This window comes from Nyctereutes procyonoides, unplaced genomic scaffold (assembly GCF_905146905.1).
Source record: "Nyctereutes procyonoides isolate TBG_1078 unplaced genomic scaffold, NYPRO_anot_genome, whole genome shotgun sequence".
Classification (NCBI taxonomy): domain Eukaryota; kingdom Metazoa; phylum Chordata; class Mammalia; order Carnivora; family Canidae; genus Nyctereutes; species Nyctereutes procyonoides.
In genome coordinates, this window is record NW_026575155.1 from 6,162,884 (window position 1) to 6,189,668 (window position 26,785).

The window sequence follows — 26,785 nt, forward strand, 5'->3', positions numbered from 1 at the left end:
GGGAGGTGTTCTCAGTTGGGCCAAGTGGGTACTCTTGGTTTAATTAACTGGCTATGTGTACATGAGAGAGGCTAAGTTCAGGGCTGACATCACTCAATTTCTGTGCTCAGATATTAAATCTAAGGCAGTGATTCGCTGGTTGCTCAATAGCCCCAAGAACCGCCTTCATGTAAGTCAAGGGCACTGCCAGCCTTTTGCTGTGGTTTTATTAATTTTTTAAATCATAAAGCAAGCAGCGAGTGTCCTTCCAGTCCTATTAGGCATCTTGTTTTTCAAGGGGTCCAGGTACCCTTTTTCAGGGCAACCCAGAGCTTTTGCTGGTAACCTCAGTCTCCTGCCTTGTAGCTCTGTTTATTTTGGACTTCTATCAAGGAGGGACAGGGTGGAAAGTTCTACGTGGGGGCTGAGATGTCAGGCACAGCCCCCTGGCCTTTCTCCCAGCCAAACAGCTCGGAGAAGTGGGCAGGCCTTGAGCCCGGAGACCCACAGACACACTTGGATGACTTTACAGAAATCCTGTTGGCCAAGCTCTCCCAGGGCTCCGACCAGCTCCGGATGCAGACATGGCCAACGAGACCAACGCCTCCACCCTGTACGACAGCTACGAGTACTACCTGGACTACTTGGACCTCATTCCCGTGGATGAGAGGAAGCTGAAAGCCAACAAATGTGAGTTCTGAACTGGGGAGGCCAGCCAGGCAGAGGCTGGGGGTTGGCCCAAAAGACTTTCTCCACTCACCTCCAACAGATGTCAAAGAGGAGCCCAAACATGACCCTCTACTTGGAGATAGAAGTCAACAACCCAGTGGTATCTGGTATTAGGCTTGAATTAGGCTTGAATCTAACCCCCTAAGACCCTCAGCCACTTGGGGAGCAGAAATGCCTTTAAGACAGATTTCTTTGATTGCATTTGATTTGTCTGGGGTTCCAATAAGCAAGGTGAATTTCTTCGAATGATCGATTTTGCATTCTCTCTTGCTCTGTGCAGATTCAGGAGAGGTCATCGTGTCCACCCCTAAGATAAATGACTTACTAATTTCTGTTAAAATACCAGCCTATTTAATTTTTTTTGTATTTTTTTGTTGGAGTTCGATTTGCCTACCTATAGTATAACACCCAATGCTCATCCCGTCAAATGCCCCCCTCAGTCACCCAGTCACCCCATCCCCCCGCCCACCTCCCCTTCCACTACCCTTGTTCTTTTCCCAGAGTTAAGTGTCTCTCATATTTTGTCACCCTGATTTTTCCCACTCATTTTCTCTCCTTTCCCCTATAGTCCCTTTCACTATTTTTTATATTCCCCATATGAGTGAAACCATATAATGTTTGTCCTTCTCTGATTGACTTACTTCACTCAGCATAATACCCTCCAATTCCGTCCACGATGAAGCAAATTGTGGGTATTCTTCGTTTCTAATGGCTGAGGAATATTCCATTGTATATAGACACCACAGCTTCTTGATCCATTCATCTGTCAGTGGACACCGAGGCTCCTTCCACAGTTTGGCTATTGTGGACATTGCTGCTATAAACATGGGGGTGCAGGTGTCCTGCTGTTTCACTGCATCGGTATCTTTGGGGTAAATCCCCTGCAGTGCAATTGCTGGGTCGTAGGGTAGCTCTATTTTTAACTCTTTGAGGAATCTCCACACCGTTTTCCAGAGTGGCTGCACCAGTTCACATTCCCACCAACAGTGTAAGAGGGTTCCCCTTTCTCCACATCCTCTCCAACATTTGTTGTTTCTTGCCTTGTTAATTTTCCCCATTCTCACTGGTGTGAGGTGGTATCTCATTGTGGTTTTGATTTGTATTTCCCTGATGGCAAGTGATGCAGAGCATTTTCTCATGTACTTGTTGGCCATGTGTAGGTCTTCTTTGGTGAAATTTGCTGTTCATGTCTTTTGCCCATTTCATGATTGGATTGTTGGTTTCTTTGCTGTTGAGTTTAATAAGCTCTTTATAGATCTTGGATACTAGCCCTTTATCTGATATGTCATTTGCAAATATCTTCTCCCATTCTGTAGGTTGTCTTTTAGTCTTGTTGACTGTTTCCTTTGCTGTATTGAAGCTTTTTATCTTGATGAAGTCCTAGTTCGTTTTTGCTTTTGTTTCCCTTGTCTTCATAGTTGTATCTTGTAAGTTGCTGTGGCTAAGTTCAAAAAGGGTGTTTGCTGTGTTCTCCTCTAGGATTTTGATGGATTCTTGTCTCACATTTAGGTCTTTCATCCATTTTGTGTCTGGTGAAAGAGAATGGTCTAGTTCATTCTTCTGCACATGGCTGTCCAATTTTCCCAGCACCATTTATTGAAGAGACTGTCCTTTTTCCAGTGGATAGCCTTTCCTGCTTTGTCAAATATTAGTTGGCCATAGATTTGAGGGCCCATTTCTGGGTTCTCTATTCTGTTCCATTGATCTATGTGTCTGTTTTTGTGCCAGTACCACACTGTCTTGATGACCACAGTTTTATAGTACAGCTTGAAATCCATCATTATGATGCCCCCGGCTTTGGTTTTCTTTTTCAGAGAAAGAGAACTCTGGCTCTTCCACCCCTGGATATTCAGGGTCTCTTCTGATTCCACACAAATCTTAAGATGATTTGTTCCAACTCCCTGAAGAAAGTCCATGGTATTTTGATAAGGATTGCATTAAATGTGTAAATTGTCCTGGGTAGCACTGACATTTTCACAGTATTAATTCTTCCAATCCATAAGCATGGAATATTTTTCCATCTCTTTGTGTCTTCCTCAATTTCTTTCAGACGTGTTCTGTAGTTTTTAGGGTATAGATCCTTTACGTCTTTGGTTAGGTTTATTCCTAGGTATCTTATGCTTTTGGGTGCAATTGTAAGTGGGATTGACTCTTTAATTTCTCTTTCTTCAGTATCATTGTTAGTGTATAGAAATGCCACTGATTTCTGGCATTGGTTTTGTATCCTGCCACACTGCCAAATTGCTGTATGAATTCTAGCAATCTTGGGGTGGAGTCTTTTGGGTTTTCTAAGTACAGTATCATGTCATCTGTGAAGAGGGAGACTTTGACTTCTTCTTTGCCAATTTGAATGCCTTTTATTTCTTTTTTTTAATATTTTATTTATTTATTCATGAGACACACACAGAGAGAGAGAGAGAGAGAGGTAGAGACACAGGCAGAGGGAGAAGCAGGCTCCATGCAGGGAGCCAGATGTGGGACTCGATCCTGGGTCTCCAGGATCATACCCTGGACTGAAGGCAGTGCTAAACCGCTGAGCCACCCAGGCTGCCTGCCTTTATTTCTTTTTGTTGCCTGATTGCTGAGGCTAGGACTTCTAGTACTATGTTGAATAGCAGTGGTGAGAGTGGACATCCCTGTCGTGTTCCTGATCTTAGGGGAAAGGCTCCCAGTGTTTCCCCATTGAGAATGATATTTGCTGTGGGCTTTTCATAGATGGCTTTTAAGATGCTGAGGAATGTTCCCTCTATCCCTACACTCTGAAGAGTTTTAATCAGGAATGGATGCTGCATTTTGTCAAATGCTTTCTCTGCATCTATTGAGAGGATCATATGGTTCTTGTCTTTTCTCTTGTTGATGTGATCTATCATGTTGATTGTTTTACGAGTGTTGAACCAACCTTGCATCCCAGGGATAAATCCCACTTGATCATGGTGAATAATCTTCTTAATGTACTGCTGGATCCTATTGGCTAGTATCTGGTTGAGAATTTTTGCATCTGTGTTCATCATGGATATTGGTCAGTAATTCTCCTTTTTGGTGGGGTCTTTGTCTGGTTTTGGAATTAAGGTGATTCCAGCCTCGTAAAAGGAGTTTGGAAGTATTCCATCCCTTTCTATCTTTCGGAACAGCTTTAGAAGAATAGGTATTGTTTCTTCTTTAAACGTTTCATAGAATTCCCCTGGGAAGCCATCAGTTCCTGAACTTTTTTGTCTTGGGAGGTGTTTGATGACTGCTTCAATTTCCTCCCTGGTTATTGGCCTGTTCATGTTTTCTATTTCTTCCCATTCCAGTTTTGGTATTGTGGTTTTCCAGAAATGCATCCATTTCTTCTAGATTGCCTATTTATTGGCATATAGATGCTCATAATACGTTTTTAAAATCGTTTGTATTCCTTGGTATTGGTTGTGATCTCTCCTTTTTCACTCGTGATTTTATTAATTTTAGTTTTTTCTCTTTTGTTTTTAATAAGGCTGGCTAATGGTTTATCTATCTTATTAGTTCTTTCAAAGAACCAACTCCTGGTTGTGTTGATCTGTTCTACAGTTCTTCTGGCCTCTATTTCATTGAGGTCTGCTCGAATCTTTATTAACTCTCTTCTTCTGCTTGGTGTAGTTTTATTTGCTGTTCTTTCTCCAGTTCCTTTAGGTGCAAGGTTATCTTGTGTATTTAGGTTTTTTCCAATTTTTTGAGGGATGCTTGTATTGTGATGTATTTCCCTCTTAGGACAGCTTTTGCTGTATCCCAAAGATTTTGAATGGTTGTACCTTCATTAGTTTCCATGAATCTTTTTAATTCTTCTCTAATTTCCTAGTTGACCCTTTCATGTTTTAGCAGGATGTTCTTTAACCTCCATGTGTTTGAGTTTCTTTCAAATTTCTTCTTGCAATTGAGTTCAAGTTTCAAAGCATTATGATCTGGAAATATGCAGGGGACAATCCCAATCTTTTGGTATCAGTTGAGACCCGATTTGTGACCCAGTATGTGGTCTATTCTGGAGAAAGTTCCATGTGCACTTGAGAAGAACATGTATTCAGTTGTGTTCAGATGTAAAGTACGTATCTGTGAAATCCATCTGGTCCAGTGTATCATTTAAAGTTCTTGTTTCTTTGGAGATATTGTGCTTAGAATATCTGTCATTTGCAGAAAGCACCCAGTATTAGTGTATTATTATTTAAGTATGTCTTTACTTTGGTTATTAATTGATTGCTGTACTTGGCAACTCCCACATTAGGGGCATAAATATTCATGATTGTTAGGTCCTTCTGTTCAATAGCTCCTTTAAGTATGATATACTGTCCCACTTCATCTCTTACTACAGTCTTTGGGATAAATTTTAATTTATCTGATATGAGGATTGCTACCCCAGCTTTCTTTTGAGGACCATTTGAATGGTAAATGGTTCTCCAACCTTTCATTTTCAGGCTGCAGGTGTCCTTAGGTCTAAAATGAGTCTCTTGTAGACAGCAAATATATGGGTCTTGCTTTTTTATCCATTCTTTTCAGTTTTATACCTTTATTCTACTTTTTTTTAATTTACCTTTAATCAGTGATTAGTTCTCATCCACATTAACAGTCTGTAGATTTTTTTAAGTGGTGACAGGTACATAGGTAACCAGCGTGTAGAACTTGTTTGGTGAATCTTCATCCTTGTTACATTTTCTGGACTACCACACATGAATACAGTATGGAACATTCCTTTTTCCTTTGGCCCAGAGCTTTGTTGAGCCTGGTGTCAATGCGCACCTCTGGAGTTCCCATCTCCTTCATGGAAAATTTCTGGATTTCTTTGAGTGCCCGAGGGGCACACTTCTTGAAACCCACTCCATGGATACGTTTGTGAAGGTTGATGGTGTATTCTCTGGTCACTACCTCACTGATGGCAGAATGGCCCTTCTTCTTCTTGCCACCCTTCTTTGCCAGGCCCTAGTTGGAAAAGAAGGGTGTGAGGTATTGTGGGAGAGGGAAAGCAGCATCCTACCAGCCTATTTTAATCTTCCTGGTCCCAGGAAGGACCAGCAGAACAAACCAACATCCTTGTGCTCATCTCTCTCTCTGAGTCTTTCTTTCTCTGGTTAAGTTGGTGCTCTGTGAACAATCTTCTCTGATTATCCCAGCTCCTCCATCAGGATAACAAGTTAGCTGAGGAAATTAGTTTGAAAAACAAAATAGAAGAAAAACAAAGTCCCCAGTACAGGGGATGCATCCTCTGCCAGCCCCACGTCTCCTTGGGGATTTCATGCCTTTCAATCACAAAATCTGTCAAAAAGTAAGTGTGGTCACTAAAAGAAAAAGGATGCTTTCTATAGGAAAAGCAAGAGAACCTGTTTACACACCAGCTCAAAACTGAAATCTAGGGACACCTGGATGGTTTAGTGGTTGAGTGTCTGCCTTCAGCTCAGGTCGTGATCCCAGGGTCCTGGGATTGAATTCCGTATTGGGCTTCCTGCGGGGAGCCTGCTTCTCCCTCTGCCTGTGTCTCTGCCTCTCTCTGTGTGTCCCTCATGAATAAATAAATAAAATCTTAAAAAGGAAAAAACGAGAAACCTGAAATCTATTTGGATGTTATTGCTAATAAAATGCTGATCCCTGGCAGAGCCTTGGAGGAAGTCATCTAGAATGTCCTGTGAAAAAGTGTTCCTATTTCCAGTTTCCCTTACGACCTCCAGAAGCCTAGGTACCCATCCATGTTTGCTGAGGACTTACTGTGTCCCCAGCATAACCCTGAAGCTTTTGGGGGGAATGATAGATTTGGTGTGTGTTTTCCAATGCAAGGTATATACTCATGAAATTAAAATGCAGATTTTGGCACATACATCTCACAATAAGGAGGACATATAGTGATAGGGAGAAAGTGGCAGGGCTGAAATAAAAGCCCACTCATATGTATCAACAGAAGTTCAGAACTTCAGGATACATTTTCATCTGGAAAAAAATATAGATTTGGTTTTTTCCTTTTTTTCCCATTGTTTTGTTTTCAAAATGTAGATTTGTATTCAGGAAAATCTTTTTTTTTTTTGTAAAGATTTTGTTTATTTATTCATGAGGTCAAATATTTATTTGATTTTATTTATGTATTTGACAAATGAGGTTAAATAAGAAACTCCTCCTCAAACTCCCGAATGCAATATAGACCATCTCCATGAGGAAATGGTTTCAGGGGAAGCCCAGTTGCTGGATTTCCCCTGCCACCCTAGATATCAGGAGTCTTTGACACCCCCAGAGAGAGGTACTCCTTCTGGCTTTCTTTATTCCTGTTCTATCTCAGTCTTTATGTTTATCTGAATTTAATTTCCATTTTTTTCTAAAAAAGAAGTTTGGGGCCAGAAAAAAATGCTCTCCCAGGCTGTTTATGTCCTGGATGGGTCATTGCCTAGCTTGTTCTAGGCGATCAGCTGGGAGGCAGTGGCACACAGATGGAAGGAGCCTTCCAAGCAGCAGAACACCAAGGACAAAGGCTCTGAGGCAGGGGAATGAATGCCCACTGTATCCCAGGGATGAAAAGAGAGTGCAGTGACTAGTTCCTTGCATTTTGGAAACTACCTTGGAAACATCTTTTTTCCCCCTTGAAATGGAAACCACTTCATTATTTCATAAGTCAGTGCAATCCCTCAACCAACAAGAAAAATGATCAGTAGAAATATGAACAAATGATACAAAAAGACAGTCACAGAAAAAGAAATTCAAATAGCCAATGAATAGGAGAAAATGCTCAACTCCACGAGTACTCAGGGAAGTGCACTGGGGAAGGACACGGAGATACCATTTCACACTCATTCGATCGGCAGATACTAGAACATTGATATTCAGAGTGTCCAGGTAGGAAGCAGAGAAATTAGTATTGCCTTATGCTGCTGAAGGAAAGCATCCAAGGAAGATGCCATGAAAGCTTACGTCAACAAAGTAGAAGATCTAAAGAAAAAATATGGAATATAACGGCTGGATTTGGCTGCCAGCAGTGCATTTCATCTAAACTGATCTAATGCCTTGTTTTTCTAATACTGTGGATGACATGAAATCATGCAAATAGCCCGTTAACCCAGGTCATGAAGACCATGCAGGACATGGCTCCAACAGAGTAGGGGCTGCCATGGTTACTGACCTGCACTGAGTAGTTTTTATCCAGAAGTCAATTAAAGTTGCCATTTGTTACTTAAAAAAAAATGAATGAATGAAAACCCAATGAAAATTGGGTTCACCATTTTGGAGATGGAATTGCCAAGGACCAGAAAAGTCAAAGATAGGGGCATCTGGGTGATTCAGTGGTTGAGTATTTGCCTTCAGCTAAGGTCGTGATCCCAGGGTCCCAGGATCGAGTCCCACATTGGGCTCCCTGCATGGAACCTGCTTCTCCCTCTGCCTATGTCTCTGCCTCTCTCTGTGTGTCTCTCATGAATAAAAGACTTAAATCTTAAAAAAAAAAGAAAGAAAAGAAAATAAAAAAGAAAAGAAAAGAAAAGAAAAGAAAAGAAAAGAAAAGTAAAGTTGAAGATGCTCACAAGGCATAAACCAGGTATCCCTGTCCCAGGCGCCCTGAGGGAACACTTGTATGCAGCCACAAGGATACATGTACTTCTGTGTTCACTGCAGCACTGTTTGTGATAGTTAGAAATTGGAAATGACATCGTATCCATCAACAGGAGGAGGGATAAATAAATTTTGATCACATTACTATCACCGGCAATATAGAAGTGGTATAATGCATGAGCCAGATTTGCATGTGCCAATATGAGCAGATTGCTTAAGTATCATGAAGGTAAAAAGCCATGGGCAAAATGATACATCCTACAGAATTAACTTATGTTAATTATTAATGATCCTATTGATTATAATGACATCTCCTTAAATTAAAATGACTTTGTTATAATTAATCGTGTAATTAATTTATATTAGTTTGTAAACACAAAAATACACATGTTCTTTGCTATGGGGGTGCATACTCCTAGGAAGACGTAATTGCATTACATCAATTTTAGGATTGTGGTTTCCCCTGAAGGGGAAGGGCAGTGGCCTGGGGGGGAGGGGGGTTCCAACCTTATCTGTAATCATTGAATATCCTTTTTTATTTTTATTTTTTTAAAAGATTTTATTTATTTATTCATGAGAGACACAGAGACAGAGAGAGGCAGAGACACAGGCAGAGGGAGAAGCAGGCTCCGTGCAGGGAGCCCAACGTGGGACTCGATTCTGGGTCTCCAGGATCACACCCTGGGCTAAAGGCGGCACTAAACCACTAAGCCACCCAGGGATCCCTAATATCCTTTTTTTTTAATTTTTATTTATTTTTTTTAAGATTTTATTTATTTATTCATGATAGACATAGGGGGAGAAACAGGCTCCATGCAGGGAGCCTGATGTGGGACTCAATCCCAGGACTCCAGGATCGCGCCCTGGGCCAAAGGCAGGCGCTAAACCACTGAGCCACCCAGGGATCCCCCCTAATATCCTTTTTTTAAAAAAGGATCTAAAGCAAGTATTTGGTGCATAGATACTCTGTATTTTTCTATATATTTGGAACACTTTATACTTCAGATTTAAAACACATATGTATTTATTTTAGAGATACAGCACATGTGTGAATTGAGAGAGGGGCAGAGGGAGAGGAGAGAGAGAGAGAGAGAACCTCAAGCAGACTCTCCCCCCGACCCCCCCGCCCCAGCGCAGAACCCAACAAGGGGCTCAATCCCAGGACCCTCAGATCATGACCTGAGCCAAAGCCAGAGTCAGCCGCTTAACCGACTGAGCCACCCAGGTGCCCTTAAAATGTATATTTTTAAAGGTTAACATGCTTTTAGTAAAAGATTCAGACAGTAAATTACTTCACTCTACTGTTCAGAAAAAAATCAGTGTTAGCATTTTGATGCCTGGCCCACCAGGGTTTCTCTGCGTCTTACACCCCTATGCACACGGGCACACACCGCTGTATACACAAATTTGTATACACGAATGGACTCCTACTCTTCACGCTGTCTGTAATAACTCCTGAGGGGAAACTGAGAATTCCCTTGTGTTACCTCCCTCCTCCTTGGCCCCGTCTGTGACCGTGTCAGGCAGGGCCCAGCTGGTGGCAAAGTGGCCATTCTCTCTAGTGGATGGACGAGCTCAGCTTGGGGGTGGGGTGAGGATCCTGAGCCTGCTGGAGGTTGGTGACAATAACTCCATGCTCTGGGCAGTCTGGCAGGATTGTAAACAGTTACTTCATTTTGACAAGGACCTTTTTTTTAATTTTTTTTGGACCTTTTTTTTTTTAATCGTGAGAAATGTATATATTTTGTTACATCAGCCTGAACTAAGACAGCACCTCACATAAGTGGAATCATACGGTATTTGTCCTCTTGTGACTAACTTATTTCACTTAGTCTTCAATGCAACAAGGACCCTCTAGGCCATTTCACCCATTCACAGAGTCGTGTGGCAGGAAGAGATACATGGCAGGTAGACTTGACAACAAAAATGACCTTGAGGTTGATCATCTCCTGACACCAGAAACATAGACACTCCTGGTATGGTGATCCTATCAGAGTTCTCCAGAAAAACAGAACCAGTAGGATGTATGTCGATATGGACAAGAGGAGGCTGATTACAGGGGTTGGTTCACGCAGTGATGGAGGCTCACCAGTCCCCCCATCTGCTTCTGAAAGTGGGGAAATCCAGAAAGTTGGTGGTAACTCAGTCCACGTCCAAAGGCCTTAGAACCACGGAAGCCGATGGTTTAAATGCCAGGGTCCAAAGGCCCAAGAACCAGTGTCCAAATGCAAGAGAAAATAGATGCCCCCTTTCAAGGAGTGAGTGCAAAATTTGCCCTTGTTTTGCCTTTTTTTTATTTTAAGATTTTATTTATTTGAAAGAGAGAGAGAGAAAATGAGTGATGAGGAGGGAGAGAGAGAGAGAGAGAAGCAAACACCCAGACACCCCGCTGAGCAGGAAGCCCAATGTAGGACTCGATCCCAAGACCCTGAGATCATGACCTGAGCCAAAGGCAGACGCTTGACCACCTGAGCCCCCCAGGCACTCCTTCCTTTGCATTTTTGTTCCATCGAGCCCCCAGCGGATTGGCCGATGATGCCCACCCACACCGGTGAGGGCAGATCTCCTGACTCAGTCTACTGCATCAGCGCTGGTCTTTTCCAGAAACACCCTCACAGTCACATCCCAGAACCATGTTTTACCAGCTGTCGGGGGCATCCCTCAGTCTAGTCAACCTGACACATAAAACTAACCATCCGAGGGTGTGAACCGAGCTGGTCATCAGATGAGGCCACTTAGTGGTGGAGGGAACAGGAGCCACAGCAGGATGTCCAGAGACCCGGTCACAAGCGTGATGGTGGATGGACACAGGTGACCTGGCAGCGGAGCCCCGTGTGGGGCGTCCACTTGTTATCTTGCCAAAATGCCAGCATGTCTCCTTGTCACTCATCAGGTCAGTCTGGGGAAATCCCTTCTCCACCAGACCTCCCCCTCCCCTCCGGCTCCCTCCCTTGTGTCTCTCTCTCTCTCTCTCTCTCTCTCTCTCTCACACACACACACACACACACACACACACACACAGGTCTGCATCGCTGCTGCCATCCTGGACCACCAGCCAAAGTCTCTCCCACCTCTAGTTGCCAGACTCCTCGGAGTCACGACCACTGTCCCCTTCTCTGGTCCCCTGCTTCCAAATCATCTGAAACTGCCCCTTCGGAAAATCAGCCTGCAGGCTCGCCTCCTTCTTCCCCTTGGTTCCTATGTCTCTCTTCTCTTCCATCTCTCTCAACCTCTTTCTTCTTTCCCTGGTTGCACTCTCCTTGGCTGACCAACACCCTAGGTTGGCCCAGGACCATCACATGGATGCCTCTTGGGGAACTGAGGCACATCAGATGGCCATCTTAACTCCCCTCTTCTCCCTGCAGCCCCACAAACATAGGAATAAAGCTGCCACTATCCAGACCACAGAAATCAGAAAAAGGCTCCTACTCTGGGAACACAGTCAATCGCAACCCATCCAAGGGGAACTCCTTGAGCAGTGCGCAACCCGTGTAACCCTTCATGGTGCCACGGCGTAGGAGGGACTCCAGGTGTAACCTGTCGTGCTGCTCCCTGCCCCTGCTGCCTCCAATAAGTCTCAGCTCCCCTTTTCCTCTTGGTAGTCCCTCTGAAGTTTGGTGCTATCAATTTTGTTTTTCCTTCTTTTTTTTTTTTTTTAAAGATGTTATTTATTTATTCACCAGAGACACAGGCAGAGGGAGAAGCAGGCTCCCTGCAGGGAGCCCGATGTGGGACTCGATCCCAGGACCCCGGGATTGTGACCTGAGCCGAAAGCAGACATTCAACCACTGAGCCACCCAAGCATCCCTCAATTTTGATTTTCATTCGTCTCAACAAGGCCCACTTCTGCACCATTCCAGAAACACACCAGACCTGTCCTACCTTCTTGCTTTTTGCTCATGATTCATTCAACAATCAAAATTCTGTAACTATCCATGATAGGCCAGGCAGCTAGAAGGAGGCACCAATGCAAAAAGGCTAAATCCCTGCCCCTGATTTTTCTCAAGAATGATTTTATTACCATTATTACCTATTTTATGATGGTGTGTTTCCAACTAGGTTACAGACATCGGGACATCCCTCCACGAAACTTAGGAAAATAGTATCAAGTAAGAACACGCCACTATATCTAAACATTTCAATAATGATGTCTCAGTGTCAACTAATATTCAGTCTATATCGGACTTTCCTCATTTCCCTAAAAGATGCTTACGAGCCACTTTGTCCGTTCTGTGTTGATGCACTACATTGGGTGACATCCCTGCAGCTGGCTTTTGTCTAGAACAGGCCCTTTTTGCAGGAGACACGGACTCAAGGAAGAGAGAGAGCGGGCCACTCTTTTTGTCCTCAACTGTCCGGCCAGGTGGCAGATGCGGATCATGAATAAGCTGCTCGGCGATCAAGGGTGTTGTGCTGGACATTTGCAGAAGTTGCCAGCAGAGCACAGAGAGGGAAGTCGTAAGGAAGGCTCCACGGGGAAGATGGGCTAGGCTGAGTCAGCTGACCCACAGGGTCTGTGGCAGGCCCACAGAGGACGGGCCCTCGGTGGGGAGAACAGTCACATGGTGCTTCCAGGAAGCATGACATGGAGGGTGTTTTGGGGAAGAGTGACACGGGGGTGGGGGGGTGGGGAGGACAGAGCCTTCCAGATCAGCCACAGAAGATTCACAGAAGCTGCAGGGAGTCAATTAAAGTTATAAGTGGAGAAGAGACAAGGTCCAATTTGCTTGCTAAAAATATCCCCCTGGCGGATGAGCACTGGGTGTTATTCTGTATGTTGGTAAATTGAACACCAATAAAAATTAATTTATTAAAAAAATAAAAATAAATAAAAATAAATAAATAAATAAAAATATCCCCCTGGCGAATATAGGAATTTGAGGTTTGGGTGGGTGGTGGGTGACACATGGGCAGGAAACAGCCACACACTGGGCCTAGAAGCATAAAGTGCAAAAGATCTCTACCCTCAGGAGTCGGCAGTCTAGGAAGGAGTGTTATGGTGTTGCAGCCATGGGGAATGAAAGTGGGGGGCGGGGGGGATCCTGGGGCCCAGAGAAGCCAAGGGACTTCCTCAAGGTCACCCAGCAAAATATTTGCAGAGCTGGGACTTCAGTTCTAGGCCCCGATCCCTTAGGACTGTTCCCAGGACACTTGTCATGATTAGTGGGCAGCCTCTCTCTCACCGGACCGTAGGAAGTAGCAGAGCAGGGGCCTGTCCGGGTCTTGACTGCTCTATCCCCAGCCCCTGACTGCGCCTGGCACTCGTCGGGCACAGGCTCTTGCAGAATGAACAAATAAGCTAAAGCGAGGGAAGCAGCTCTTGTGCACGCTGATTTTCACGATGGATATCTGTCGTCAGTTATCAATTTATTGCCTTCTAAATACGCTCTGTGATCAACGATGGAATTCCTTGAAAGTGAGCGGGGAGTTAAGCTTTCTCAGGATGGGGCCCTGGTTGGGGGGGGTGCCTCCTGTGGCAGGAGGGCTGGGGGTTGGCGGTGGGGGTGCGAGGACATGTGGTGTAACCAGCCCCAGTCACTGGCCCAGAACACAGTCCCTTCCCATGGCAATAACCTCCCTGCAGCCACTCGACCTGGAAACCGAGGCCTTTGGGCAATCCGTGGCCGGTGGGGGCAGGAGTCCCAAGGCCCTGACAGGGGGACTCCACTACCCATTGTAGGTCATTTGTACCCCACCGGAACTCTGGAGGGCTGTCTATGGTTTGTCCAGCAGCTCCAGACCAGCTCAGGCCTGGCTGATCCAGCCAACATCTCCCCCATCCAGTGGCCAAACCACCTCTCCATTGAAGTCTGAACCTCTCCCAACTGTGTCCTTCCTTGGTGTTATGCGCTGGGCTGTGGCCCCCACCCAATTCCTATGGTGAAGTGTTCACCTCCCACTCTTAAGAGTGTGACTATATTTGGAGAAGGAGGGGGGGTGTCTTCAAAGAGGTGATGAAGTTCTATCGTCCAAGGGTGAGTCCTAATCCAATATGACCAGTGTCCTTATAAAATGAAATCAGGGCACAGACACCCACAGAGGGAAGGCCATGTGAGGACACGGGGAGAAGACGGCCATCCACCAGCTGGGGAGAGAAGCCTCAGGAAGAGTCAACCCTGCGGACACTTTGGTCTTGGAGTTCAGAATTGTGAGAAAATCCATTTCTGTTCCTCGAGCCGCCATCTTAGTCTGTTCAGGCTGATAAAACAAAACGCTGTAGGCTGGGTGGCTTCTAAACAACAAAACAGGTACTTCTCACAGTTCTGCAGGCCGGGGAGTCCCACGTGAAGGCCCCGGCAATGGGGCAATGGTTGTGTTTGGCTGAGGGACCTTTTTCCCTGGCCTCCCACTGGCGTCCTCTGGCTGAGTCCTCTCAGGGTGGAGGGGGTGAGGCAATCTCTCTGGAGCCTCTAATCCAGAAAGGCACTTGTAGAAAGGCACTAATCTCACTCATGGGGGCACTAATCTCACTCATGGGGGCTCCACCCTTATGACATAAGCACCCCCAGAGCCCCCCACTGCCAGTGGGCATGAGGACCTGACATAAGAATTTAAGGGAATGGGGGCGCCTGGGTGGCTCAGTTGTTAGGCCTCCGGCTCAGGTCACCATCCCAGGGTCCTGGGCTCGAGCCCCACATTGGGCTTTGTGCTCTGGGAGGGGGAGCCTCCCTCTCCCTCTTCCTCTGCTGCTCCCCCTGCTTGTCCTCTTTCTCTCTGTCAAATAAATAAATAAAATCTTTAAAAAAAAATTTAAGGGAATGCAATGTTCTGGCCTTAACACAACCTGAGCAAAGGAACACACCTGGGGCCCCTCCCTCAGCCCCAGGGCACCTTGGAGAGTTTCCTTATATCTTATAGATACTCTTTTATCCCAGTTAATAATGTTTTATATCAGACTTCCCATTTGTCCTTCTGTGGGGTGTCTACCCCCTACTGCGGCCTAAGCTGCCTCCAAGTCCCCTCCAGTCTTCATCTGCATAATTGCAGGGAACTGCTGCATTGAAAGCAGGCTCCTGGAGCGCAGTCAGGAAGCTGCTTTAATTTTTCTCCAGGCCACAAACCTACTTAGTGGTGCCGGCTCCTCCCCTGCCCCTGGGGACAATCTGGAGCAGGCCTCCTGCTCATTCTTAAATTATAAAAAAAAAAAAAAAAAAAAAAAAGTCTACCAGTCAGTCTAGTTAGCAAAGCGAATGTCTAATCCTATAAATTTCAAGAGTTTAAAAACGAGCCACCTTCAAACTTCATTCAAAGTGAGAACTTCCTGGGCTTGGGTGGCTCAGTGGTTGAGCGTCTGCCTTCAGTTCAGGGCGTGATCCTGGGGTCCTGGCATCGAGTCCCACATCCGGCTCCTTGCACGGAGCCTGCTTCCCCCTCTGCCTGTGTCTCTGCCTCTCTCTCTGTGTCTCTCATGAGTAAATAAATAAAATCTTAAAAAAAAAGAGAGAGAAAGAAAAAACCCAAAGGAGAACTTCCTCTTTCCCCGGCTCAGGGCAGGGGTGCCTCTTCCTTTGATTTTATTTATTCATGAGACACACAGAGAGAGGCAGAGACACAGGCAGAGGGGGAAGAAGGCTCCGTGCAGGGAGCCCCACGCGGGACTTCCTCCTGGGTCTCCAGGATCAGGCCCTGGGCTGAAGGCAGCGCCAAACCCCTGAGCCACTGGGGCTGCCCCGACAGCTGAAGACCCCAGCACTGTGAGCCCGCGGTGTCCCCTGCAAGGGACCTGCTCTGCTACTGCAGTGCCGGAACCCTGTTCCTGTCAGGTTTGCTTCCCTTCCTCACATCAGCACGGTGCAGGGGGGAGGTCCTCTGCATGTTCCCTGGGACGACAGTCACCAGCTCTGGTGACTGGTGTGGGGAAGGTGACTTTCCTCCGCAGCTGTTATTACTTCTTGGCTAAACTCTTGCACTGGCCTCTTCCTGGCTCCCCTGTCCCCCAGTCACGCTGGGGACTGGCCCTGGTCTCTGGGGTGTGGTGTCCCCTGCCTGGAGCAGCAAGTCAGCCTGGCTCCTCCTCTCCTGGCAGGAGCTTTGTGAGATCCCCCACCAGGGGCCATGCTCTCTCTTGTTGGCCTTGTGACCATTTGATCCTCAGGATTCTGTGCTCTGAGGCCAACCTCCACCTGGACCTGCTTGGTTAGAGGCCCACCTCCCCTCCAGGCCGTGCTCAAGCCTGCGTACCTTTAGGCCAGCTCTTTAGGCCAGCTCGAGGCCGGCTCTGAGCCCACACCCTCCAGGGGCACAGCTCTGTCCCTCCTCATCTCAGCAGAAGGGTGGTTCCTTCTACTCTCCTGATGCTGATTGCCGAATCTCTTGCTTCCCAGATTTTCTCAAGCACATATCACATTCCAGTCCACCATGTCCCATTAAGTGCAAAGGACACCTGCAGAGTGCCCTGGAGTGGCACTACTGCTCCTACAGGGTGCGGGGCCATGGGGGAACTCTCTGCTGTCTCTAAAGAAAATCCCTTCGAGGTAAGGATCCCAAAACTAGATTTTAAGCAGCCAACACCTATGCTAGTCTATTCGGGCTGCTGTAACAAAATATTATAGACTGGGAGCTTCGACAACAGCCATTCATTTCTCACAGTTCTAGAGGCTGGAAGTCCAAAATCAAGGTGGCAGCAGATTTGCTATCTGGTGAGGACTTGCTTCCTGGCTTGTAGACAGCTAGTTTCTTACTGTGGGCTCACATGGCCTTTCTTCCATGCCTGTGAATGGAGAGAGCCTGGGGGGAGATGCAGCAGGGAGGTTGTGGGGGTGGGATGGGGGAGAGGGAGAAAGAGTCTTCCTTTTCTTCTAAGGACACTAATCTCATCATGGGGCCCCACTCTCATGATCCCTTCTAAACCTAATGACCTCTCAAAGGCCCCACTTCCAAATACCATCAGTCTGGAGATTAGGGCTTCCACACTGGGAGGTGGGGGGGGCATAGTCAATCCACAGTCCTGACTTTCTACAGAGCCCACTATGACCACCCTGTCTCCCCTAAATATTGCAAACAAGAGCTGGCTGCCTATGCTGTTTTGTACTTTGCTCTTATCGACTCAACAATGTTTCGTATCCTAGCGGGGTTAAATATTCTTTCACAAAGATTTTGCAAACAACTGCATGGTGTCCTAGAAATTTGTATTTTTGAACATAGAGAATGATTGTCGGATTTTGCCAGTACCAGCAGTGGACTTGGGGAGAACAACTTCTGTTGTGTGTCAAGTAAAGATCTGGCCTACTTTTGTCGGCAGTATTTGAACCCAAAGAAGTTTACTAAATAATCAACAACAGCAAACCGCCCCAACATGCAGAAACAGGAATCTCCATCATCCACACTCTGGGCTACTGTTATCACTGTGTCATTTTTGTTTTCTGTAATGATCAGCCAAAGGCAGTGTCAGGCAGTCTCAGGGGAAGCTCTGTTGTTACTTGGCTTTGAAGGTCAGTAAGGTAAGCATGAGGCCAGGTGAGGATGGACAGAGGTCACACTGCAGAAAAACAGGGGAGCTTCATTGCTGACAAATGTACCTCTCTCTCTCCTCACCAGTTCCTCTGGGTTGGATCTCCGACTCGGTCAAACAGATCAGAGAGCTTCACCTCTCAGTTCTGTGCAGAGGTACATATCAAAGGCAGAGTGATGCTGGGCATGGAGCCATGAGCCAGGGATGCTTTACGGTGAGACAAAGTCAAAGCTTCTGGAAGGTCACCTGGGGCGGCTGGTTGAAACGTGGAAGACCGGGCTGGGTTTGACTTTCTGTGCCAAGTAGAGAAGGAAACAAAACAGAAGGAAAGATATCCAGATTCATGCATTAACCTAACAGGCAGGAAGGATTTTAAGATTTTTGTGTTCATGCCCATACACTGGAATTTATTCCATCATGGATGGGCAGATCATTGGAAATATCTATCTATCATCTATCTATCTATCTATCTATCTATCTATCTATCTATCTATCTATCTAATTTTTTTTTCCCCATGGAGCATTCAGCGCTGACTTGAAGGCTCTGGGCTGCTCTTTCCTAGGGTGGGCTTGAAATCAGGTGTGATTTTGTTACAGGGACTTCACAAGGATTTTTATCCTTGTGATTTTCAGATGTTTTCAGGGAAAGGTTAAGAATATCCCCAACACTGTCAAAAAGGGGGAAATGCAACTCTGTTTCTTGAGGATTTGCCTGAGCTAATTATATGTTTGCTTTTCTATCTGTCTCCTTTTCAGAGGCAAAGCTTAGGGGAAGACAGTCCCAGATACCAATGTCACCCCAGCAAAATATATTATTCTAATGTGATGAATCTCCAGATACTGCTCTGATGCTCCCTTGCAGGGAGCAGCAAGATGGCTTGATTTCCCTTGGGTAGTGCCTGGCTTTCATGCTGAATTATTTACTTCTCAGGTCAAGAGGTCTTCTTCCTTCAATTATGGCTTAGGAAAAATTTGTCAGGGCCTACATCGACTTCCCCTGATGTACTACTGGTTCTGGCAGATTCAATAATAAGGTGGTCTGTACATCGGCTGCTCTCATGGAAACAGGTCACTAACTCATCTCTTCTGAACACAAGGCAGAGAACTCATGATACATAATTCTTTTCTTGCATCGGAGCAATTAATTTCATGTTAAGACTTTAACGGAGACTTCTGACTCTTCAGCAAATGGTCAACCCTGTGGGTAGGACATAAGTAGTGAAAGTGATTTTTAAACAAGATTTCAGCCTGTTTACCTCAGAATGACTTTCCCATGGAGGTAGCCCCAACTAGAGGTGCTACACATGAATGATTCCATTATTGCTCAAAAACTTCTTGGGGCTCTTCTTTTGGAACTGACTTTGGTAGTGACAGCATATTCTATGGGACATCTGCAGTGCTAAACTACGTACATCTCTCCAGGGTGGATTTGCTTTTGGGAAATAGTTAAGAATCACCCATAAACCAATCGGGTTAATGGGAGGGATGATGGCGCTGATTCAACGTGGGGGTTGAAAATAAGATGGCGCTGATTCAACGTGGGGGTTGAAAATAAGATTTTACAAAGTAGCAAAACTGGTGTGTGTGTGTGTGTGTATTATATGTGTGTGTATGTCCTTGATGGTAATTCCAAAAGAATAATTGAAAAGTTGAAAATAATATTTTACAAAGTAGCAAAACTGGTGTGTGTGTGTGTGTGTATTATATGTGTGTGTATGTCCTTGATGGTAATTCCAAAAGAATAATTGAAAAGTACTTTGAGGGACCCCTGGGTGGCTCAGAGGTTGAGCATCCGCCTTTGGCCCAGGGTGTGATCCTGGGGTCCTGGGATCGAGTCCTGCAGGGAGCCTGCTTCTTCCTCTGCTCGTGTCTCTGCCTCTCTCCGTGTGTCTCTCGTGAATAAATAAATAAATAAATAAATAAATAAATAAATAAAATCTTAAAAAAATAAAAATAAAAAATAAAAGTACTTATGAATCTTTGGCAAATGTTTGTAAATGTTTAATCAAGATACGTATTTCAGGAAAATTTATATGACTATGATAGAGGATGATTACTGTGAAAGTCAGCATCCATTTGGGTTTGTAAGTCTTGGTGTGCTCATTGAAAAAGTCAGCTTGTTTACTGATTCAATGAAGAAGACTGGTTATGAGTAAGAGGACCAGATGAAACAGAAGTAGGTTTCTCTCTCAACGTAAAAGTCTGCAGGACCAGGCGCTGGGTCTGCTCCATGGAAGCCTCAGAAGCCAGCTTCCTTCCAGCTCCTTGCTCTGCCTGCCCGGGACCTGTCCCTCAGGTCCGAGCCTCCCGCCAGCAAGGTAGAGTAGGGACCCATGAAGGGATCCATAGTTACTAGAAATCTAGCAGTCAAAAAAAAAAAAAAAAAAAAAAAGAAAAAAAAAAAAAGAAAAATCTAGCAGTCTCTGTAGGACATCCAGGAACAGCCCCCCCTCACATCATTGGCCAGAACCTTGTCACATGACCATATCCAGCCAAAAGGGAGTCTGGGAAATGTAGTCTTCATCTCAGGCCTCAAGAGGCAGGGCCTCTGTTACTGTGAAAGCACTTGCGAGCAAACATTAGGATGGAGAGCCACCAGTCTACACCACAATCACCTTTGCTCATATCCTATATTACGGCGGAGCCTGAAGGACACAGTGACATCGCTTGCCACAATACCCTCTTAACAGAAATAATAATTTTAGTTCTTTTTATCATTTCACAACCATTAACTAGGAATGGTGCCATGTGCATTCTGTATGCAGATCATTTTATTTAATCCACCCAGCAGTCTATATAATACACACCATCACCCCCATTTAACAGGGTTAGAGATGTAAAAATCCCAGATTGCCCGAGATCCCGTGTCTAGAAAATGGCCAAGACAGAGTTTGAATTCAAAGCCACCCACCTGCAGAACCTAGGTCCTTACCCCCAGCGTTGTTCCCCAAGAAGGGAAAAAAAATCTTGGAGTTAGTCTCCTACCAGGATGCTGGGACCCAAATGCTAATTAGCAGCACTTGGAGGAATGTTAAAACAGGTTTAGCAGTTAACAAAATTTAACAAAACTGGGGTGCCTGCCATACGAGTAGAGAGTATATGGGTCAGATTACTTCCTCAGCTCCGAGGTAGGATGAGAAATCCCCGGATGTGATGCCCCACCATGCCTTCTTGTCAATGGATTGTGGATGCCTAATCCCCTCATTCTGCCAGGGGGGAAAGGGGAAGAGAAGAGAGGGGGAGGGGTGAAGCGGAGGAGGCGGCGAAGTGGGGGAAGAGGCGGGAAGGGAGGAAGTTTTCTGTGACTGGGCCAGTTTCCTTGTCAAGCCAGCCTGTGCTCCCCATTGTAAAAACAAGCTCAGGGATGTTTAAACATTTCCATCACCAGGGCAGCTCTTCCCCTGGAACAGAATGTTCTCTCCAAGCACTTAGACTGAGTCTTCAGTGGGAAGAGGAAAAAGACCCGTATTTTTTTGGCCATCTTTTTCAACAGAGCATAAGGAAAAAGAATTTAGTACAGGAAATGGCTACTGATAGCCTTTCTGGTCGGAGAAAAAACTCAACTCACGCTTCTCTGAAGACATCGTGTTCTGTCTGTGCAAGGTGTCGCGTCATTTCCTGCCCAGTTAGGTGGGGATAGTGACGGAGGGCCAGGCGGACCAGTGTGAGACCAGGGGAAGGGGAGGGGCTGTCTCAGCTGGGAAACTTTTGAAGCTGTTTTCTTAGAGGCCCGGACAGAACCTAACTAGGTGCTGAAGACCTCAAAGCCTGTATTATTTTTATGAAGGAGAGAGAGCAGTGGCGTCTGCCTAAATCTAAAACACCCTTACAGAAGAAACCCAAAACTTCTGAAAGCATTTATCCCGTCACACTTTGGGGGTTGTAAAATCAATTGTGACCGGCCGGTGGAAGCAGAGCAGGTGTTCCAGCATCGTGCGTGGTGAGCAGAGAATGCTAAGAACGTCAGAGGCTCCTTCAAAAGTCCTTCAGTTTAGGACAGACAGTAACGACCCCATTCCCTGTTTCCTGGGAGCCCACAGGCCCCCTTAAACTGGTCAGTGCTCTGGGGCGCCACCATCTGTTTCGAGAGAGGATGTGGGGAAGCCAGCCTGGGGGCTTTCGTTGTCCTTGTCTCTCCCGAGCAGGAAGGCCAAGTGGCTGACGCATAGTTACAAGGTGGCGGTGGGAGGGTGGGGGTGGGGTGGGGTGGTGGGGTGGTGGTGTTGGTGGGCTCTGATTCCTTTGGCAAGAACTGCATCTATTTATTATCTCTTCCTTGTAACTGTTTCTGATGCTGTTAAGGCCTAAGATCAACTTTTAACAGGATTTCACTTTCTCTGGCTTGGGTCACGGAGAGTAGAGGCGACACTCTTTACTCAAGTACCATTATTTACCCCTAGGGCCTTCACTTCCGGCCCTATGTGAAGGACACATTGATCTCTAACACTCCATCCATCCACCCATCCACCCACGCACTCATTCATTCATTCATTCATTCAGTTTGTTCCTTTCCTCATTTGTGTACCCATTCATAAACAGAACACAACACAGGCAGGGCTGGCTTACCCCCAAAGTACTGTGGGGGTTCAGGGGAGGATGCTGGGGGAGGACTGACCAGGAGAGAGGTGTCGGCCATTTCTGCTGCACTCGTTTGGCCCCCTCTGAATCCTTCACAGCCCCTGGCCTGAGTGGGTGCTTAATAAATTCCTGTGGGGTGATCACCCTTCAGTAGCCTCCTTTGCTCACACATGTAGGTGCCGTAGCAGGTCCAGTTGGGGGCATCTGGGCCTGGGGGCATGAGCGTGTCTGGGTTAAGATACTTGCACTTGCTAATTATGAGCCCCGTGCCCTGTGCCTGCCCCTAGAGGCAACCACTGAGAAACATTATCATATTGCAACAGTACCTAGTGACTTGTAGAACATTCCTGATCTGGAGCCCAGGAGAACAGCACCTCCTGGCCTGCCAGGCTCTGCCCAGGGCCCCAAAGAGGCTAACAGTTTCCTAGATTCCCTGCCCCTTCAGCCTCTGGTCCCAAATACAGGCACATTGCTATTGCTGCCTGCCCAGGTCTTCTTCCCTCCTGATCCTACTCGCCAACCCCTCCCCACCCCTCCCACCCGCCCCCGCCCCCCAGCTGGCCAGATGTCCCTGACAGAAAGGGGCCAGTGAGGCCTGGGTTAAAAATTCTGCCTTTCCCGCCTCGGGAGCATTGCAGTACCCTAGTCTAGCTCATCTCCTCCTAAATCTCTCGCTCCCGGGGGCTCTGAGGCTGCCCCCAGTGGAGCAGTCACCAAAAGCCCCTGCAGCCCTCATGGTGAAGGGGAGGTTGGCTGTCACACAAGCTGAGCTGCCCTGCTCATAGCCCTTTCTTTGCTCTCTGAAGAGGAAGGGGAATGAGGGAAGCAGCACCACCAGCAAACCCATGGGGTGCCACCCAATTCAGCAATCTCCCTAACTCACCCTGCCGCTAGTTGTTCTGGAAGAAGCCACTTCCTTGCTGCCCTGTTCCTTCCCAAGATTGTTGTTAATGGAAAGTCTTCCTAATGGTCACTGCTGGGAGGCTGGAAGAAAGAACACCTCTGCTCAGGGCCCTACGCCCCAGTGCTCGGAGGGCCCTCAGTTCCCCCGGCCCGTGCTTGGGGGGGGCCCTCATTTCCTCCGGCTGTGGGCTTCTGTGGCCATCACGCTGAGATGCACCAACCCTCCTCCTGCAGATCTGATTGTCATCGCCTTCTGGGTGAGCCTGGCATTTTTCGTCATGCTTCTCTTCCTCATCCTGCTCTACATGTCCTGGTCAGGCTCCTCACAGGTGAGGTGAGTAAGGAGGGTGCCGATGCAGGTAAGTCACCGGGCTAAACAGTGAGTGACCGCAGGTCCACGCCATGGACTATTATTCAGTTGCAAAAAGGTAAGAATCACCGATTCATTCACTCCGACACGGATGCACTTCAAAGACACTGTGCTCAGTGAAAGAAGCTAGACACAAAAGGCTCCATATTGTAGGATTCCATTGATCTGAAACACCTAGAATGAGTAAAATTCTAGAGACGGAAAGCAGATTAGTGCTTGCTCATGGGGCCAGGGCTGCTTTTTTGGATGACAAGAATATCTTAAAGCAGAGTGTGTTGATGGTTGCACCATTTTGTGAATATATTGAAGATCTTTGAATTTTTACATTTTAAGCGGGTGAACTTTGCTGTATAAAAACTATCTCAATGAAGCGGTTAAAGAAAATAAAGCCAAAGTGACCCCACATGCCATTAGGTCTTGTCAAATGACTCACTAGGAAAAGAGGACCCAAACTTAGGCATCTATGGCCACCATCTGTTACTGAATCCCTACTGTGTGCCTCAGCAGCTCAACTGGAGGTAAAATCTTGGAGCTCCAAGCAGTAATTAGCTAATAATTATCTTATTGTAGGTTAATTCTCCTGTGCTAGCCAATTGGCCCACCACATCCAATTTCCCCTTCTAGCTTAATCTGCACCCCCCAACAGCTACTGTTGTCCTTAATGATGGTTCTAGCTAGGGACCTTGTAGTGCCTTTCCCTCTGCCTCAGCTGAGGGGACCAGGGGTGGGCAACTGACCCAACAGAGCCTGCCCAGGGCTGGCCAAAGCCCCTTGAATCATGGCCTGGCAGGAGAGCTGGGGCCAGGGAATACTGAGTGGTCTGGGGGGAAGACTGGGGCTGGCCTCCATCATGGACCAAGCTATCTTGGGGAGTGGAAACCATGAGCCAGCACAGGAAGCTGGCAGCAGAGAGATGAGCAAAGCTGGTCTGGGAGAGGAGGGGATGAGGAGTGCAAAGCCCCTGAGAAAAGAGGGGAGCCTTGCTACCTGGTGGGGTCCCACGGCCAGTTCAGGGGGGACCTGCCCATCTGTGAATGTCCAGGTCTTCCTCAGGGGGCCCTGTCTCCCTGCCTCCGCCCCTCCCTGCCCACAGTGGCTCACTGTCAAGTCACTTCTGGTTCATCTTGGTTACCAGGGGAGGCCGGGGCCGGCTGCTGAGCAATGAGGAAATCTAATTCTTTTGTTCTAGTCTTAAGAACTCACGTTGAATTTAAGCAGATTGATACCCCAAGAAGTACCTGGGGTGGGGTGGCGGGGGGGGCGGTGGAATGAATGCACTCTTCTAAGGGGACTTGTCGCCAGCTCTGTGCTAGGGACAGTTTGCAAGAATGGTTGCCTATCCTCCCAGTGGAAAGGTCCCCAGTCCGGAGGGCACACAGGCCGCCGTGGGTGAGGAGTCCTGCAGGTCTTTAGGGCTACAATTTTATGGGGCAAATGGATGATGCTGTTCACCTTGGCACCAAAGAAAGCACTCTCCAGGCACTTTGAAACAGCCACGTGGGTCTTCAGTAAGACTTGGGAAAGACAGGCTGAGTTGCTCCTTGAGGAGTTGCTCTTTCTATGCTTAAAAAAAGAAATACATAAATTGTGCTAGCGTCGTCTGAAAGGAGGGCTCTGCTCCATCGGGCTCCCTTCCTGACCATCTTCACTCATGTGGGAATTATAACTCGTTGAAACTAGTTCTCTGGCATAGACTAGTTCTCTACCAATGTATCACCTCAGGTTGCCCTGATGATAGCTAGGAGGTGATTACAGTCCCATTTCATTGATGAAACTGAAGGCAAGTGAGATGTGGTGAGCTGGATCACGCTGGGCAGCTGTGCCCACTGGCCCCAGCACCCCACGTTCAGGAGAGGCATCCAGAGTATGGATTTCTAGCTAAGATACAAGTTGGCTGGAGGCAGAGATATATGAGTTATATATTCAAACATGGACGGATGGAAGGTCAACCTGCCTGCTCCCCATCGTAACTGGACAAGAGGGAGAAGTGACCTCAGAGGGAATGACCTAGGGTCAAGGTCACCATCAAGCACTACCTGTTAATTTCTCCACAGTGGTGACCTTTGTGAGCTGGGCTGACCCTCTCCCAGGGTCTGGTCCCCTAGAGGAGGTGCTTCAGCCCTGTGTTGCTTTCTTTACGGGCTTTGGGCAGGCAGGACAGTGCCACAGGAAAGCAGCCAGTAAGTTCTCTCCCCAGCTTTGATGCCTGTCTCCTCCCACCTGCTCTGTCCACAGGAACAACAACCAGCACCACCCAATATGCCCCTGGAGTCACAGCCTCCACCTCCCACTCTGCATCCGGAGACACCCCACAGGATCCATGGAGCTCGGGCGAGGAACCAGGGAGCAGAGTATCCAGCCCTGAGCAGTGGTTGTGGCCAGGAGCCCCTCCGACTTGCCCCACTCTGCCCCCCCCAGACCCACCCTGCTCTCCTCCAGGACTGACCTTCGATGGGGGACCCCCACAGCATCAGCTGACATCCAGAACAAGCGGGGCGAGCCTCCACCTGGAGACAGAACCTCTCAATCATAGAATTGACATCAGCAAATCGGTGAACTCAAACCAACCAGGACACCGAAGTGCCTTCGCAAAGCCTGCTTGCATGTAGCAGGAAGGGCAACTAGGCCAGATGTACTCTCCAAGGGAGCACGAATATGCATTATCCGGGGCCTGCAGGACCCATCCTAGCACAGGGAAGTAGCCCTAGATATTGCTGATTTTTAGTGCCTTTTACCTGCATACTTACTCTTTGTGTTCACTTTGGGAAGGGTCGAAAATAAAACATACATGAATTAACTCTAAAAAATATTTGCTTGCTTATCTTTACTGGGCCACTTTTTAGCTTCAACTCCTACTGCTGTAATATAGTCTTTCTAAAAAATTTATTTGGGCGGGGGGAAGAGCACATGCATGTGTGTTTGTGTGTGTGCGTGTGTGCGTGCCGGGGGAAGGGCAGAGAGAGAGGGAGACAGGCAGATGCCCTGCTGAGCAGGGAGCCCAACACGGGGCTCCAACTCAGGACCCTGAGATCATGACCAGAGCTGAAACCAACAGTCTGATGCTTAACCAACTGAGACACCCAGGAGCTCCATCCTGCTACAGTATTTGTCAACCCTTGAGTCCTAGGTGGATCTGAGGGTCTTTAGGACACCCAGGGAGGGCTGTGAAGTTCCTACCCATCCCCCACTGACAGCAGTACAGGCTCTGCCAGGCTAGTTGACGGTGGTCAAGGGACCCAAGTTACACT

General features: G+C 47.0%; 1 protein-coding gene across 1 annotated transcript; it reads left to right on the forward strand.

Moving 5' to 3' along the window:
• The first annotated feature begins 514 nt into the window (after nucleotides 1-514).
• MRAP (melanocortin 2 receptor accessory protein) lies at nucleotides 515-26,337 on the forward strand. The gene is made up of 3 exons (XM_055313375.1): nucleotides 515-669; nucleotides 23,402-23,501; nucleotides 25,773-26,337. Exons 1-3 carry the CDS (start codon nucleotides 564-566, stop codon nucleotides 25,900-25,902), a joined length of 336 nt encoding a protein of 111 aa, XP_055169350.1. The 5' UTR covers nucleotides 515-563; the 3' UTR covers nucleotides 25,903-26,337.
• The last annotated feature ends 448 nt before the right edge of the window (nucleotides 26,338-26,785 follow it).

Coding starts and splice junctions, on each gene's coding strand:
- MRAP (XM_055313375.1), top strand. CDS start 564: ATGGCCAACGAGACCAACGCCTCCACCCTGTACGACAGCTACGAGTAC. Junction 670..23,401: donor GAAGCTGAAAGCCAACAAAT/GTGAGTTCTGAA, acceptor CTCCTCCTGCAG/ATCTGATTGTCATCGCCTTC. Junction 23,502..25,772: donor TCAGGCTCCTCACAGGTGAG/GTGAGTAAGGAG, acceptor CTCTGTCCACAG/GAACAACAACCAGCACCACC.